The sequence below is a fragment of the Narcine bancroftii genome, chromosome 8 (assembly GCF_036971445.1).
Source record: "Narcine bancroftii isolate sNarBan1 chromosome 8, sNarBan1.hap1, whole genome shotgun sequence".
NCBI classification, from domain to species: domain Eukaryota; kingdom Metazoa; phylum Chordata; class Chondrichthyes; order Torpediniformes; family Narcinidae; genus Narcine; species Narcine bancroftii.
In genome coordinates, this window is record NC_091476.1 from 73,060,521 (window position 1) to 73,078,099 (window position 17,579).

General features: G+C 49.4%; 1 protein-coding gene and 1 long non-coding RNA gene across 5 annotated transcripts in view; one reads left to right on the forward strand and one right to left on the reverse strand.

Annotated features, from left to right (window-relative positions):
• bbs1 (Bardet-Biedl syndrome 1) overlaps positions 1–17,579 on the forward strand; it is a 67,009-nt gene that overhangs the window by 8,606 nt on the left and 40,824 nt on the right. For all 4 annotated transcript variants that reach the window (XM_069894058.1, XM_069894055.1, XM_069894057.1 and 1 more), the window contains 5 exons: positions 4,860–5,132; positions 7,535–7,581; positions 9,685–9,723; positions 11,213–11,285; positions 13,674–13,805. In XM_069894058.1, the coding sequence (XP_069750159.1) occupies positions 4,860–5,132; positions 7,535–7,581; positions 9,685–9,723; positions 11,213–11,285; positions 13,674–13,805 (564 nt within the window). The remainder of the gene's footprint in view (positions 1–4,859; positions 5,133–7,534; positions 7,582–9,684; positions 9,724–11,212; positions 11,286–13,673; positions 13,806–17,579) is intronic.
• The window catches only part of LOC138740853 (uncharacterized), an 80,244-nt gene continuing 74,266 nt past the window's right edge, over positions 11,602–17,579 (reverse strand). Inside the window, exon 3 of the long non-coding RNA XR_011343187.1 lies at positions 11,602–11,988. This is a non-coding gene — a long non-coding RNA (uncharacterized lncRNA). The remainder of the gene's footprint in view (positions 11,989–17,579) is intronic.

Consider the following 17,579-nt stretch of genomic DNA (forward strand, 5'->3'; position numbering starts at 1 on the left):
GCTCTGTTTCCTGATTATAGAACTTCTTCATCTTGGTTACATAACTTATTATTTGCCCTCTAATGAATGCTTTCATTGTATCCCATAGTATAAACTTATCTTCCACTGATTCCGTATTTACTTCAAAATACATTTTTAATTGTTTTTCAATAAATTCTCTAAAATCCTGTCTTTTAAGTAGCATGGGGTTTAATCTCCATCTATACATTCTTGGAGGGATGTCCTTTAGCTTTACTGTCAATATTAAGGGTGAATGGTCCGATAGTATTCTAGCTTTATATTCTGTTTTTCTTACTCTATCCTGCATGCTAGCTGATAACAAAAATAGGTCTATTCTTGAGTATGTTTTATGTCTAGCCGAGTAGTATGAGTATTCCTTTTCTTTTGGGTTTTGTTTCCTCCATATATCCAAAAGTTGCATTTCTTGCATTGATTTAATTATAAATTTGGTTACTTTGTTCTTTCTGTTAATTTTTTTCCCCGTTTTATCCATATTTGAATCCAAATTCAGGTTGAAATCCCCTCCTATTAGTATGTTCTCTTGCGTATTAGCTACCTTCAAAAAGATATCTTGCAAAATCTTTTGATCTTCTTCGTTAGGTGAATATACATTAAGTAGATTCCAAAACTCCGAATATATCTGACATTTTATCATAACATACCTCCCTGCTGGATCTATTATTTCCTCTTCTATTTTAAATGGCACATTTTTACTAATTAATATAGCCACTCCTCTTGCTTTTGAATTATACGATGCTGCTGTTACATGTCCTACCCAATCTCTCTTTAATTTCTTGTGCTCCAATTCAGTTAAGTGTGTTTCTTGGATAAATGCTATATCAATTTTTTCCTTTTTCAGTAAATTTAGTAGTTTCTTCCTTTTAATTTGGTTATGTATTCCATTAATATTTAAAGTCATATAGTTCAGCGTAGCCATTTTATAGTTTGTTTATCTTCTCTTTCCGTTTTTCCATCATTACCTTTCCTCCTTTTCCATTTCTGTTTTCTTATTTTAAACTCTTTATAAGACAACATTCCTACAACGTCAAACATTTTCCTTATTCTCCTATTTATATCTTCTCTATCCCCAATCTCCCCTTCCCCTCCTGAGTTGTCCTTTATCCCTTGTCGGACAACCACATCTCCCCTCTCCATTTGGGTTTGCGAATTCACTCGCAAGCGTCAACTGATTTTGCAGTGACCGTTATTCCCCCCCACCCAGCCCCCCCAGAAAAGATTTCGCTTTTCATATGTAACAAAGGTCACTCTTTTAATTCCCTCCTTATTCTCTCTATTCCATTACCTTCCCTTATTAATTCTTGTCTATACTATCTATATTTTCCTCTAAGTACAGATACATTCACGTATGCACATTGTATCTATTCACTCTTATACCTCTTTACCCACATACATATCAATTGTGATCATTTTTACTCTCATTACCCGTCTTCATCCCTCAGTCTATTTTTGTAATTGTTCTGCAAATTTTCGTGCTTCTTCTGGATCCGAGAATAGTCTGTTTTGTTGTCCTGGAATAAATATTTTCAATACCGCTGGATGCTTTAGTATAAATTTATACCCTTTCTTCCATAAAATCGCCTTTGCTGTATTGAACTCTTTTCTCTTCTTTAGGAGTTCAAAACTTATATCTGGATAAATGAAGATTTTTTGCCCTTTATACTCCAGTGGTTTGTTGCCCTCTCTTACTTTTTCCATTGTCTTCTCCAGTACCTTTTCTCTTGTAGTATATCTTAGGAATTTTACTAGAATAGATCTTGGTTTTTGTTGTGGTTGTGGTTTAGAGGCCAATGCTCTATGTGCCCTTTCTATTTCCATTTCTTGCTGTAGTTCTGGACATCCTAGGGTCTTAGGGATCCAATCTTTTATAAACTCCCTCATATTCTTGCCTTCTTCATCTTCCTTAAGGCCCACTATCTTTGTTATTTCTTCTGTTATAATTTTCCATTATATCTATTTTTTGAGCTAACAGTTCTTGTGTCTCTATAGCTTTTTTATTAGCTTCCTCCAATTTCTTTTTTAAGTCTTCTACCTCCATTTCTGCTGCTACTGCCCGCTCTTCCATCTTGTCCATTTTCTTTCCCATTTCTGTTAAGGTCATATCTATTTTATTCATTTTCTCTTCTGTGTTGTTTATTCTTCTTCTTAAATCATTAAATTCCTGTGTTTGCCATTCTTTAAATGACTCCATGTATCCTCTAACAAGAGAAAGTATATCCTTTATCTTGCCTTTCCCTTCTTCTTCTGTTTCACTGTACTCTTCCTCTTCTTCTTCCTCTGGGTTGGCCATCTGTTGTTTCTTTGTTGCTCTTTTCTTCTCTTTCTTGTTTCCATTGTCTTCTGTGGTCTCTTCTTGCTGCAGGTGTTCTGCAGCTGTCGTTGCCGGCTGTGGAGATCGACTCCCCAGCTGGTCACCCCTCCCGTCGGTGTGTTTTTTTTCATGCGCATCGCGCGAGGAGTCGCGCATGCGCGGTTGCGCACTTTTACTCAGCTCAGCGAGCCATTTTTGTAGTCCTATTTCTACCGACCTGAGGAAGCGGGCTTCTCTCTCCACAGCGGGCCTCTTCGGACAGGTAAGGCCTTCTCCTTCTTCCTCCGTTGTCTTCTCTTCCTCTCTTCTTACCGTTGATTTTGATTTTTCTTTTTTTGTCGCCATCTTCTTTCCACCTTTATACTCACTTTTCTTTAACTTTTATTTCTGTGCCTTTGTGTTTTCCCTTGTTTTTCCCGACTTTTCTGGAGAGGGCTGGAGTTCACCGTCCGGCCACTACTCCATCACGTGACTCCTCGGTCTTCACTCTATCGAGCCTCCTCTAACAGCCTTGAGGGATGAATGGACTCCAGCTATTTGACCTAATCTGGAATCTTGCTTCCTGTGAACAACTTTGTTAAATACGGTCTACCAAATACTCATTATTTCTATTACCTACGTATTAGATTTTTTTATGATCTCAATTACATACCTTTCCTAAGAGGACTGTTAAGAATTTAATTGATGTAATTTTAAATTTACAACATTTCTATAATGGTTCAATATCTAACATTTATGTTGGGAATAAGAGAGGCTCTCTCAGAAAAAAAAATTAAAAAGCCTGGGAAAAGGACGTACAACTTTCAATTCCTAAAGAAACTTAGAATGTAATTTTCAAATTGGTTAATACCTCTTCTTTATGTGCCCGCCACTCTCCTATAATTTAAAGTAGTCTATAGGGCTTGTGTGTCCAAAGTCAAACTATCTAATTTTTATGTGGATGTATCTCCTCGTTGTGATAAATGCAACAGTTGGAGATACCTCATTAATTCATATGTTCTGGACATGTCAGAGTCTTGAGAAATATTGGATCAAAGTATTTCAAACTTTCTCTGCACTTTTTAAAGTTAATTTTAAACCTAATCCCTTAACTGCTTTATTTGGTATTGTTGGAGACAGCGACACAACTTTAATGGCATCTGATCTGCATGGTTAGGCGGGCAGCGTTGCTCAGATGGAGGGACATTACCCTGTCTACTCATGCTCAATGGCTACATGACATCGTGTCATGTTTAAACTTAAGAGAAGATTCAATGCTCAATTTCCAATTTGAATGTAAATTTTCAAACACGGTGGGGACCATTTTTGAGTTACTTTTATAATCTTTGATTTGTTATGAAGGTAGAAATGTTGACTAATGAGGTAATTTACCACTCTGCTAAGAATTCTGTAATTTTTAGCCAAACAGCTTCGTTCTTGGCAGTGGGTTTAGATTTTCCTTTTTTTTTATAATAAATTATCAATACAATGTAATCTGTTTGATTAAAACGTGGTGTACCTTGGATGAAATTATATGATTTAAGTGTCTTTTTGAATCTTAACATAAATCCATATGTACTCTGTATTTTTGGAGGCGAAATTTCAATGTTAATAAAAATCTTTCTTTGGCTTGGCTTCGCGGACGAAGATTTATGGAGTGGGTAAAAGTCCACGTCAGCTGCAGGCTCGTTTGTGGCTGACAAGTCCGATGCGGGACAGGCAGACACGGTTGCAGCGGCTGCAGGGGAAAATTGGTTGGTTGGGGTTGGGTGTTGGGTTTTTCCTCCTTTGCCTTTTGTCAGTGAGGTGGGCTCTGCGGTCTTCTTCAAAGGAGGTTGCTGCCCGCCAAACTGTGAGGCGCCAAGATGCACGGTTTGAGGCGTTATCAGCCCACTGGCGGTGGTCAATGTGGCAGGCACCAAAAGATTTCTTTAGGCAGTCCTTGTACCTTTTCTTTGGTGCACCTCTGTCACGGTGGCCAGTGGAGAGCTCGCCATATAACACGATCTTGGGAAGGCGATGGTCCTCCATTCTGGAGACGTGACCCACCCAGCGCAGCTGGATCTTCAGCAGCGTGGATTCGATGCTGTCGACCTCTGCCATCTCGAGTACTTCGACGTTAGGGATGAAAGCGCTCCAATGGATGTTGAGGATGGAGCGGAGACAACGCTGGTGGAAGCGTTCTAGGAGCCGTAGGTGATGCCGGTAGAGGACCCATGATTTGGAGCCGAACAGGAGTGTGGGTATGACAACGGCTCTGTATACGCTTATCTTTGTGAGGTTTTTCAGTTGGTTGTTTTTCCAGACTCTTTTGTGTAGTCTTCCAAAGGCGCTATTTGCCTTGGCGAGTCTGTTGTCTATCTCATTGTCGATCCTTGCATCTGATGAAATGGTGCAGCCGAGATAAGTAAACTGGTTGACCGTTTTGAGTTTTGTGTCCCCGATGGAGATGTGGGGGGGCTGGTCGTCATGGTGGGGAGCTGGCTGATGGAGGACCTCCGTTTTCTTCAGGCTGAAGAAAAGACCTAACCTTTGTTTGTTCTTAACCCAGCTGGTGGTCGGGGACTTGGGTGCTGGCCTGTACAATGCAAAGCTGAAGGTGTATAAAGGAACCAGCATGGTATCGGAGCATGCGCTCATAGACCTGCCAACGGGAGTTATCACCTTCCTCATGGACTCCAATGAGCCCAGGACCCCTGCTGTGGCAGTCGCCTCTGGACCCTACATCTACATCTTTAAGAATCTCCGGCCATATTTCAAGTTTACCCTGCCCTCTCTGGAGGTCAATCCAGTGGAACAAGATGTGTGGAACCAAGTCAAGGAGGTAAAGGCACTTCTAATAAAGCTTGAAATGTAATGAGTGAGACACAGAGTAAGACACAGTGGAGATTGTTTCAACGTTATTGTCAGAGTAAATATTCGACATCACATACAAAATCCTCATTTATCTGAATTTTATTGGGACCCAGAAGTGATGTCTGTTTGGCTCTGAAAATCACAACTCCTCATTTATCCAAAACTTTTCAAATCCAAATTACTTATTTTGTTCAGGTTGGGATTTTTAAAAGTGAGAATTAAACATTATTTCATGCTTTTGTTGTTGTTTAATACGAGTGATTTGCTGTGGCTACTGGACTTTTTAAAAAAAAAATGACCAGTTCTCCGAAAAAACTGTTTATCTGACGTTGGCCCCATCCCGACCATTTCAGATATTCGGAGTTGTACTGCATAACTATTCAGTAATAAATAATGAGCAAAGTACCAGTCCCTGGTTGAGTTTGTCGTTGAGGAGTCTGATGGTGGAGGGGTAGCAGCTGTACCTGAACCTGGTGGGTCGAGCCTTGTGGCACCCACACCTCTTTCCAGATGGCAGCAGCGAGAACAGAGCATGCACTGGGTGGTGGTGTGGATCCCTGATGATCGCTGCTGCTCTCCAATGGCAGCGTTCCCAGTAGATGTATTCAATAGTGGGGAGGGTTTTGCCTGTGATGACCTGGGCTTGTGTCCTCTACCTTTTGGAGGGCTTTACGCTCAGGGGTGTTGGTGTCCCCATACTCGGGGTATGTTGCCCAGCGCCGTCACTGTGATGCAGTCGGTCAGCACACCTTCCACCACACCTCCATAGAAATTTCCCAGGGTTTCTGATGACATACCGAACCTCCTGAGGAAGTAGAGGCGCTGACGTGTTTTCTTCACAGTGCCTTTAGTGTGCTGAGTCCAGGAAAGATCCTCTGAGACAGTGGGCCCCCCCCCACCCCACCTCTAGGAATTTAAAGTTGCTCACCCTCTCTACCTATGAATCTCCCCAATGATCACTGGTCTTTTGAAATAATTCACTAATCCCTTTCTCATAAGGAGCACGAGTCCATCAATAAAAACCATGGCTGATCTGGCCTTGGACTCCAGCTTCACACCTCTTAACTGTTCCTCCACCCTTAATTCTAATCTTCAAAAATCTATCTGCCCGTGCCTGAAGTAAGGCAGCCTCTGCTCTTTCCTTGGCAGAGAATTCCACCGATTCACCGCTCCTCCTCATCTCTGTCTGAAATCTACTCCCCTGAATCTTCAAGCGATCTCCCTCTAACTCTGCTGAAACAACCTCCCAGCTTCCGTCTTACCTATTTCTTTTGTAATTTTGCTTGTCTCTATAAGATTCCTCCTCACGAAGGGCCTTAAGAGGTGGGTTACGGAGAGAACGTATAGACTCCTTACAGACAGCATGGAATTCAAACCCGGGTGCTGCAATAGTTAACTGCCCCACTCATCTATAAACTCCTACCCTCTTGTCCCAACTTAAATGTGTGTCCTCTACTGGGTAACAATTTCTTTTAACCCCAGGGAAAAGATTCTGACTGTTCACCATATCAAAGCCTCTCTTAATACACTTCTATTGGGTCTCCCCTCAAGTTCCAGCTTTCCGGAACAAACAATCCAAGTTTGTCCAACCTCCCCATAGCTCCGACTCTTTAAACCAGGCAGGAACCTGGTGAATCTCTTCTGTGCCCTTTCTTGGGGTGTTCAAGGTTCATGTAATAATGCATTAAAAATACAAATTTTTGCCTGCCGTAAGACCAGCTGGGAGTCGCCATTTGCACTGCCCGGCGCCTCAAACGATAGGAGAAAGGGAAGCAAAAGAGAGTCGCTTCAGAGTCACAGAGTGTCTGTGGATTCGCCTCCCACAGCCGCACAGACTCCTGCTCGGTCCATTGGCCGCCTGAACTCCAGGTCTGAACCTCCAATACAATCAGGAAGTCTTTAGTGCCCAAGGCCCCTTCTGGGGCCTTTCTTGCACCCTCTCGAACCCTGGTTCCCATGAGCCATTTGCCAGCAGCTCTTAGCCTGCGTGTGTCCTTCAACCACTGGGCCCCCTCACTGGTCCGCTGCCATGGTCACTGTCCCGTGTTTCTCCTCAAGGGGGAATAAACCCCCGTTTATGATGTCCTGCTGCTCTAAAGGTGTTTGCAATCCCTCGGGGTACGTTGCCCAGCGCCGTCACTGTCGGCTTCTTCAGAAGGCTGTTTAAAGCCTCCTGGAGCCACTGGCGTCAGGACCAGGCAAAGCAGCACTGTGACTCCACTCCCTGCTCTGGGCCCTCACTAGCGGCACTGCTGCCATTACAGCACTGCTGTTTTTTTATCCATGTAACACATGGGTCAGGATTACCTGTGCCTTTCTGTAGCTTTGCCTGCAGTGTTCATTAAACCATAATTTGTTGTTTCTTCTCAGGACAAAATCGACCCCCTGACACTCAAAGAGATGCTAGAGAGCCTTCGGTAAGTCAGCTCTCACCATTGCCCTGAGGAGGTACCAAGCCGGGGGAGGGCTTGTGTGGGGGCGAGAGTTGTGGCAGGGCCCCTCTTTGGGCTGCCCTACTTCCCAGAGACTGACTAGGTCCTGGCAAGCGGCTCTGCCCGAGACTGTCCCAGAGGCATCTCAGAGAGCAGCCGAAATCCGGAGGCCAGGTCATGGTGAAATGGGCCAGGGTCGACTGACCTTACAGAGGTATGCCATAGCTGGATGTGCCGTGGCTTTTGACCGCAGGGTCCAGCCGAACTCACACATACCACCGTGTCTCCCAGACCATCCGTCCTCACCCAGTTTCCGTCTTCCATCATGTCAGGTGTATAGATAGACCCCAACTTACAATTTTCTGACTTATGATGGAAGTGCCGGAACCGAACCCCATCATAAGTTAGTGTCTTTCAGCATTTTCCGGTCCTCAGTGCAAAACACGTAGACACACAACCAGGCATAGGACACGTACAGTGAACAACACATATGCAGGGCAAGTATATCAGCTTTATTAATAAATATTGTTTCTTGAATCAGGTTGTGAAATATAAAGTGTTTACAATCATTACTCTGGAGACAAAGTCTTGGAGAAAAGGTTCAGCTTTATTTCGAGTCTGCAGAGTCGGGTGTCCCTGGTCTGGAGACACACCGGAGGTTCAGAATCATCACTTTTTTGTACAGTCCCGCGCTCAACATCACCCCACCTTCATTTACCTTCTTCCAATCAGAATCCCATTACATTACAACATTCTCCTTTTCCCTTCCATCAATGCAGGTATCACTCAGTTCCTCCCTCTTCATACATTGCATGTTATTTTCTTTTTTCTTTGGCTTGGCTTCGCGGACGAAGATTTATGGAGGGGATAAAAAGTCCACGTCAGCTGCAGGCTCGTTTGTGGCTGACAAGTCCGATGCGGGACAGGCAGACACGATTGCAGCGGTTACAGTTAATTCCCTCCTTAGGGGCGTCTAAGTTAATATTATTAAGCAAGCGCTGTACTAGCTTTAGACTAACTTAGGTCACTGTTCCAGCCTGAACCAGATCCTTGCATCCTTGGGGCTCCTGATAAGGAGAGGCCTACTAGCTAGTATTGTCTGTTTTCAAGCTTTCATTTACATTCTTTGTATTCCATTCCTTTTCACAGAATGATGTGAGTTTAGTGCGAGTTAATTCATCTTCAACCATATTTCACAAGGTGGTTAGCGTGAGCAGTTCCTTTAGTCGTTCAGCATTCTCTCTGCCCGTGGGAAGAAGCTGTTCCTCAGCCTGGTGGTGCTGGCTCTGATCCTCCTCTATTTCTTCCCCGACGGGAGCAGCTGAAAGACGCCGTGTACGGGGTGGAAGGGGGGACCTCCATGATTTTGCATGCCCTCTTTAGACAACGATCTCGGCAGATCAAGGCGATGTTGGGGAGGGAGACTCCAGTGATTCTCTCTGCTGCTCTTGTGGTCTTGTGGCCTCTGATCCATTTCTCTGCAGCAACCATACCCACACTGTCTCGATGGAGCTCCTATAGAAGGTTGATGAGAGAGTGGCCGGTAGCCTTGCCTACTTCAGTCTTCTCAGGAAGTGCAGTTGCTGTTGTGTGTCCACGATAGGTCACTAGTTAAGTAAACTCCAAGGAACTTCGTGCTCTCCACACTTTCCAGGTCATTCCTGCTCCTCCTGAAGTCCACGATCATCTCTTTTGTTTTGTCCATGTTGACTCTAGTTGCTATTCTCACATCATTTCACGAGACTTTTGGTAGTATGCCAGGTCCAAGCTCAGAAACTCCCTCTGTAAACCTCTCGGGCTCGCCATATAAACCTAGAGGGCGTCTTGCCACTCAGGTCCCCATGCACAGCCTTGTCAGACCTGTAAAGAGCCTTGAAACTCCTCTGGCAGCGCACTCCTGTCGTATGGGCTGCGCCGAGTGACTATTTCCAGAGGAAATGATTGGCTGTCTGACATGTTCACCCATTGACCAGCTCATTGTGGGGCCCCCCAACACTCTGGACTTTGATTCCACAGTCTCCCTGGTCTGCCGGTTTCTTGCTGATTTTGCTGCTTAGTGTCGATCCCCTCTTTCTGTTCATTCCACAGGGACAAGGGAGATGTCCCCCTGTCCGTGAGGTCCTTGAGGTGAGTGGCCGCCATTCTGCTGTCACCCAAGGGGGCTGCAGAGTGATTGGCGCACAGTTGCTAGTTCGCGGCTGCGTCTGGAGCTTGCTAGGGCAGGGCTCGGGAAATGCAGTGTCAGGCTGTACAATATGGTGGAAAGGGCTCAAACACTGTGCTGGAGAACCTCAGCAGGTCAAACAGTGCCCCTTATGTAGCAAAGATACATCAACGGTTTGGACTTGAGCCCTTCATCAAAGTATGGAAAAATGTCAGCAGGCGTCCGATCAAAATGGTGGCGGGGAGGAGCATTGTCCCACAGGCAGGAGGTTATAGGTGAATAAGCGAGGGAGGGTTCAGCACCAAGCAGGGGGAAGGGGGGGATGGTTCTGTGAGTAGAGGGGGAAGGAGGTGGAGAGCTAAGGGGGGGAAGACAAGGGGGAAGGGAAGGGAGGGAAAATAGGGAGTTGGCTGGCAGAAACCAGAGAAGTCGATGTTAATGCTGCCCAGTTGGAGAGCGTCCAGGAGGAAAAATGTGCTGCTCCTTCAGGGTGGACTGGGTGGGATAGTACACGAGGCCATGGACAGACACGTGACTATGGAAGTGGGGTGCAGAATTGACTTGGCGTTAACTGTATGGGGGTTCAAAGTGTGTTTCACTGTGGGTTTGGGGGTTCAGAGGGAGGGGTTCACTGTGGGGGTGAGGGTTCAGAGGGAGGGATTCACTGGGGCGGTGTTCAGAGGGAGGGGTTCACTGTAGGGTGGGGGTTCGGAGGGAGGGGTTCACTGGGGAGGTGTTCACTTGGGAGGTGTTCAGAGGGAGGGTTCACTATAGGGGTGGGGTTTAAGAGGGAGGGGTTCACTGTTGGGGGAGTTCTCTGTGGGGGGTTTAGAGGGAGGGGTTCATTGAGGGGGGTTTAGAGGGAGGGGTTCACTGTGGGGGGTTCAGTGTGGGGGGTTGTTCAGAGGGAGGAATTCACCGAGGGGGGAGGGGTTCACTGTGGGGGAAGGTGGGGGGTGTTCAGATTGAAGAGTTCACAGGAGGTTCAGTGTGGGGTACAGAGCAGGATGCATGGGTAAATGGGGATGTGGGGCATACAAGGAGGGGCAACATTGTGGGTGCACGGGATACAAAGGGATGGAGTATAAGGAGTACTGGGGAGGGGAACCGAGGGAGAGTACTGGGGAAGTGGAGTATGCACGTCTCAGAATCAAATCCCTCCCCAGCCCCCAGCTCCAGACTGGACGATGGGTTCACCGCTGTGTAGGCCTCTCTCTGATCTGTTCAAGATCTGCTGGATCATGGAATGACCCTTGGGCAATTGCTCTGATACCCAGAGCCCAGGAGAGCTACAGTGGGATGGGCACCATGTAAAGTGGGCATCTGGTCCTCCTCAACCCCTTCCCCTTGCCCCCCTGGACATAGAGAGCTGAGCTCACAAACCGGTTGGGGAGGTGGGTGGTGGGGTGGCTGCTACACAGGACCCCTCTCATTTCCTCTCCACTCCCTCAGGTATCTGACCCTGGAGCCACAGGAGATGGAGCCGTTTGTCAGCCTTCACAAGCTGCAGCCCCTCAAGAGGCAGGTATGTCCTGAGTGAGCATGGGGTAGCGGGGAGAAAACAGTCAACAGAACCAAAACTGCAGAAAGGGTTCTTCTGCGAGCAGCCTCTCGGGATATCTCCAGCACTCGTGCAGCCCTATAGGTTTCAGTGGAAAGGAAGATCAATGCACAATGTGGGTTTCATGCAGAAGCCTGATGCCTGCAGGGAGGAAGTTCATTATCATCTGACTGTCCACTGTACAGTGCCCTCCATAATGTCTGGGACAAAGGCACATTTTTTTCCTTTATTTGCCACTGTTCTCCAGTTTTAAGTTTGTAATCAAACAATTCACATGTGATTAAAGTGCACACTCCAGATTTTAATCAAGGTTATTGATTTGACCATGTAGAAATTGCAGCATTTTTTATACCCCTATAGACCCCTCATTTACAGGCCACCATATTATTTGGGAGATAGCTAAGGTATTAGTACTCTGTAAAATGACTGCTTGAAGTTTGCGATTCGTAGCCGTCAGCAGGTACTGAGCATCTTCACCACCGGGCCTCTCCAGCAGCCGTCTTCAGCTCCTGCTTGTTTTGGGGGCTTGTCCCCTAAGTTTTCTCTTCACCATGTGGAAAGCATGCTCGATGGGGCTGCTCTGTTTTCATACTACTGGGGCTCGGTAGGTGTCCTCAGTGCTCTGCGCCTGCAGCTGGCCCCTCTCCTGTCATTGCCCAAGTTAACCCTGTGTTGGGAAGGACACATGTTGGTGGATGAGAGCCGGAGTGGGCTTTACTGTTCGCCCTCCCGCTCCCACCTTCTTCGCCCTCCCGCTCCCACCTTCTTCGCCCTCCCGCTCCCACCTTCTTCGCCCTCCCGCTCCCACCTTCTTCGCCCTCCCGCTCCCACCTTCTTCGCCCTCCCGCTCCCACCTTCTTCGCCCTCCCGCTCCCACCTTCTTCGCCCTCCCGCTCCCACCTTCTTCGCCCTCCCGCTCCCACCTTCTTCGCCCTCCCGCTCCCACCTTCTTCGCCCTCCCGCTCCCACCTTCTTCGCCCTCCCGCTCCCACCTTCTTCGCCCTCCCGCTCCCACCTTCTTCGCCCTCCCGCTCCCACCTTCTTCGCCCTCCCGCTCCCACCTTCTTCGCCCTCCCGCTCCCACCTTCTTCGCCCTCCCGCTCCCACCTTCTTCGCCCTCCCGCTCCCACCTTCTTCGCCCTCCCGCTCCCACCTTCTTCGCCCTCCCGCTCCCACCTTCTTCGCCCTCCCGCTCCCACCTTCTTCGCCCTCCCGCTCCCACCTTCTTCGCCCTCCCGCTCCCACCTTCTTCGCCCTCCCGCTCCCACCTTCTTCGCCCTCCCGCTCCCACCTTCTTCGCCCTCCCGCTCCCACCTTCTTCGCCCTCCCGCTCCCACCTTCTTCGCCCTCCCGCTCCCACCTTCTTCGCCCTCCCGCTCCCACCTTCTTCGCCCTCCCGCTCCCACCTTCTTCGCCCTCCCGCTCCCACCTTCTTCGCCCTCCCGCTCCCACCTTCTTCGCCCTCCCGCTCCCACCTTCTTCGCCCTCCCGCTCCCACCTTCTTCGCCCTCCCGCTCCCACCTTCTTCGCCCTCCCGCTCCCACCTTCTTCGCCCTCCCGCTCCCACCTTCTTCGCCCTCCCGCTCCCACCTTCTTCGCCCTCCCGCTCCCACCTTCTTCGCCCTCCCGCTCCCACCTTCTTCGCCCTCCCGCTCCCACCTTCTTCGCCCTCCCGCTCCCACCTTCTTCGCCCTCCCGCTCCCACCTTCTTCGCCCTCCCGCTCCCACCTTCTTCGCCCTCCCGCTCCCACCTTCTTCGCCCTCCCGCTCCCAGCTTCTTCGCCCTCCCGCTCCCACCTTCTTCGCCCTCCCGCTCCCACCTTCTTCGCCCTCCCGCTCCCACCTTCTTCGCCCTCCCGCTCCCAGCTTCTTCGCCCTCCCGCTCCCACCTTCTTCGCCCTCCCGCTCCCACCTTCCTCGCCCTCCCGCTCCCACCTTCCTCGCCCTCCCGCTCCCACCTTCCTCGCCCTCCCGCTTCCACCTTCGTCGTCCTCCCTCCCTCATTCCTACTCCCTCCCTCATTCCTGCTCTCCCTCTCGTTGTTGTTCTTCTCTTGCTCCGGCCCCCCTAACTGTCGTCCGGCCCCCCCCCCACCCGTCGACCGCCCTCCCCACCCATCATCCGAAGCCCCCAATCGTCTTGCCCCACCCCGTAGTCCGGCCCATCCGACCTCTTCTCCTCCCGCCTCCCCATCCCCCCATCCCTCCTCCCAGCTTCCCCGCCATTCTCGTTTTCTCTCTGCTCCTCCCTCCCACACTGTTTTCTCTGTCTGTGTCTACCTCCCTCCCCATGTGACTGCTACCCTCCCTAACAAAAGCTGCTCCCTCATTGTTCCCTCTGGATGGTTTGCAGACTGTGATCACGTGCATGGCCACATTAAAAAAGAACCTGGCAGATGAGGATGCGGTGGGCTGCCTGGTGATAGGCATAGAGAGCATGGACATCTGCATCCTGGACCCTGAAGCCTTCACCATCCAGGCCAAGGTAATGTGAAGAGCTTGGGCTTTTTCCCCTCGCTAATTATAATTTAGACTGGAGCATCTCAGGATGAGGTGATCTTGGCAAAGTGTGCACTGTGGTGAAGGGCTTGAATTGCTGGAGACACCAGCTGAACACGGTTCAGTTAGGAAGTCGTAATGAACCACTTATAGACTCCTGCTGACTTAAATTTAGACCGCATCCTTATAAGGGAACACATATTGTGGTCTTAAAGGAACAGCCAACACTAATTCCAGAGTTCCTCCACCATTCAATGTACGATTGTGCTCCAAGCACAGCCATTTAGGTGCATCTGCAATGACATCAGCTGGTTATCCTAAATATGTACTGTGCAGAAGCGTTATTTATAAATGCCGGTCGATGGGTCCAATGATGGAAAATAAGACCAGATGTCGGGAGAAGAGAGGACATTAGCCTCTTCAGCCAGTGATTAAAAGTTGATCGTGTATTATCACGTGACCTAAAAGGAACCTGGGACTTTGAGCTCCCACCAGGCAGCGGAAGCCGTGGCTGATCTTTAAAACTCTGATTTCCGACTTGATCCCCGCTTCCTTCTGACCCATCGTCCCACACAGCCTTCCCTATCCAGTGGCCATGTACTGCAGAAAGGATAACGCCAAGTTTTTTAGTTCACCACCTTCTTGCCTTTAGAGACTGAAGGTAAAGATCCCCATTGTTGTCATGAATGCAGAGAGCTGCCTCTTTGTCCAACACCCCTCACAGAAACCTACACCATCTGGTGTTCCTAGGTGATCTCCCATCCAAATACTGACCAGGCCTCTGCTAGGAATGCAGACCCCAAAAGCCCAGAGCGATACATAAATGTGCAGTAGGACCCTGCGCGGCCTTCACGGGAAACAACGGGCAAGCAGGCAGACTGAAAATTCAGGCCGGCATTCCCAATGGAATGAGAGCCAGGATGCCGACTTTCCCGGAGGCCACGCAACCTTTTGAGAATCTCGAGTGTGTTTATGCATAGCTCTGGGTTTGTGGTCTATGCTCCTCCACCTCTTTGATTGCACCCCCCCCCCCCCCCCGCTCCCCAATGGGACCGTCCTCTCTCCTCCAGAAGGCGCACCCCATTTTTACTTCTGATCAAAAGCCCGTCCATATTTGCATTGGAGGCCTGAGTTCGTCTCTGCTTTCTACCAATGGCGAGGCGGGGGGAAGTGGTAATTATAGCACAATCTGTTTACATACAGTAAGCAGATTCCATTCTAAATGTAAAGTCGAAATTTAAGGTCTGACACTTGACGTGGGCTTGTATGCGGGTTAGTGTCAGATTTTAAACACGGATATATAAATGTGGTGTAGTTACCACTTGCAACTCCCTGCTTTTTAACACAAAAGGATACGAGTGATAGAACAGTGACTCAAATTGGTGTGTCCCTCACTGTCCTGTGTTCAAGAACAAGTTTCTTAAAATAACACCAGCACTGGAATGCTTTCAGAAACACCCAGCTGGCTTTTTAAATGGCACCTTTCAGCGACCACTGAATATCCACTCTGCAGTCGCTGGAGAGATTTCTCTTCAACGCGGGGGTCTTGGCAGAAACCTAAGGCCTCTCAGAGGGGAAACGCGATTCCGACCCGGGCCCATGGCCCTTGTAGGATAGAGATTTGGCTTCAAACAGTCAGAGGAGTTCCCCATCTCTGGCTGACCTTGCTCACCTGCAGCTCCCTCAGTAATAAACCCCTGCCTATGAGGAGCTCCCTTGGTAGTGTCCCCCATCCATGAGGAGATCCCTCAGTAGTGGCCCCCGTCCATTAGGAGCTCCCTCAGTAGTTCACTGTTAATGAGGAGCTCCCTCAGTAGTTCACTCTGTCAATTAGGAGCTCCCTCAGTATTTCACTCTGTCCATGAGGAGCTCCCTCAGTAGTTCACTCTGCTGTGAGGAACTCCCTCAGTAGTTCACTCTGTCAATGAGGAGCTCCCTCAGTAGTTCACTGTCAGTGAGAAGCTCCCTCAGTGGTTCACACTGTCAGTGAGGAGCTCCCTCAGTAGTTCACTGTCTGCGAGGAGCTCCCTCAGTAGTGCCCCCTCTGTGAGGAGCTCCCTCAGTAGTCTCCCCCATCTGTGAGGAACTCCCTCAGTTGTGTCCCTCTGTCTGTGAGGAGCTCCTTCAGTAGTGTCCCTCTGTCTCTGAGGAGCTCCCTTTAGTAGTGTCCCCCATCCGTGAGTTGTTCCCTCAGTAGTGCCCGTGTCTGTGAGGAGCTCCCTCAGTAGTGCACCCTGTTAATAAGGAGCTTCCTCAGTAGTGCTCTCCCCCCCCACCCCCGTCTCTGCATCACTGAGGGAGGTCCACATAGTCATGAGGGGGGAACACCACTGAGGGGGCTCCTCGTCCCTCTCCCTTGGGCAGCACGCCACTCCCCTGAGGCCATGTGGATCTAGCCTCAGGATTTCTGCCTGAAATGCTGGCTGCCTTTCCCACCCCTTGCTTACAGCTAACCTGCTGAGTTTCTCTTGCGCCTTTGCCCACTGCACCCATTTAACTGGCCTTGCCCATGTCGCTGGGGCCCGCAGGTTGTCACGTCTCTCCCACTCCCTTCTCAGTTCATCCTCTCCCCAGGGAATGACTACAACCTACACTTCCCCTCCTTCCAGTGCCACAGCCCCACAGTTCAGCCACCCTGGGGCCCAGCCATCGGGGGCAGGATTTGAAGCATCCACCTTTACCTCCTATGAAAAGCGCTTCCTTGAAGGAGTGGCGAACCCCGTTAGCTGGGGCCTCAGCTCCTGCCGCTTTTTAAATTCGAGCCGTGACCTTGGCATTCTGGAGCTTCACCCGAGAACCCTGGGTCGGGTTACCTCTATATGCCTCTCTGCTTTCAGCCCCAGCTGAGGACCCCCCCTCCCCCCAATCTGTTCCTGCCGGGATCAAGTGGCCTGTAACTGTGAGCTCTCGCCTGCCTGGCCAGCAGGCAGTGTTTGCTGAATGACAGAGTGACATATCTGGCCACATGGCACGACTCCTGGAGCCTCTGTGCAGGGGGAATGTGGTAGTAAGGACGTGGAGCTTGCAGGAGCGCTGCTGCGACAGTGAGGGGAGGGATGGGTGAGTCTGCCTCGAGAAGCTTAAGGTTGACCCACCCTGATCACGTTGCTCGCTGATCAAGTACATTCCCATGGACAGTGAGAGACCAGCCAGGGAATCTGTCAGCGATGGTCCAGTTGAAGGGTCATTAACTTGAAATGTTCACTCCTTTTGTTCACTGATTGACCCTCCTGTCTCCTCCATTTAAAAAAAAGTCTCAGATATTTCCCATCCACAGGCTTGTATTTGCTTTCTGGTCCAGGGTGCTCCTGCTGCCCCCCACCCCCCCCCCCCCACACCCCAGTGAGAAACACAGTAGGTCACGCAGCCTCTTAGGAAGCAGATGAACAGGCATGCAGCACAGTAACAGGCCCTTCCAGCCCACGAGCCCATGCCGTCCAACTACACCCAATTAACCTACAATTCCCGTAAATTTTTGAAGGGTGGGAGAAAAGCTGGCTTTTTAAATGGCACCTTTCAGCGACCACTGAATGTCCACTCTGCAGTCGCTGGAGAGATTTCTCTTCAACGCGGGGGTCTTGGCAGAAACCTAAGGTCTCTCAGAGGGGAAACGCGATTCTCCCCTCTCAGATACGGGGAGAACTCCTTCCATGCAGTGCCAGATTCGAACTCTGGTCGTTGGTGCTGCCACAGTGCTGTGCTTACCATGGCACTCACAAAAGGGTGACCAACGCTTTGGGCCTGAGATCCTTTGGCCTCG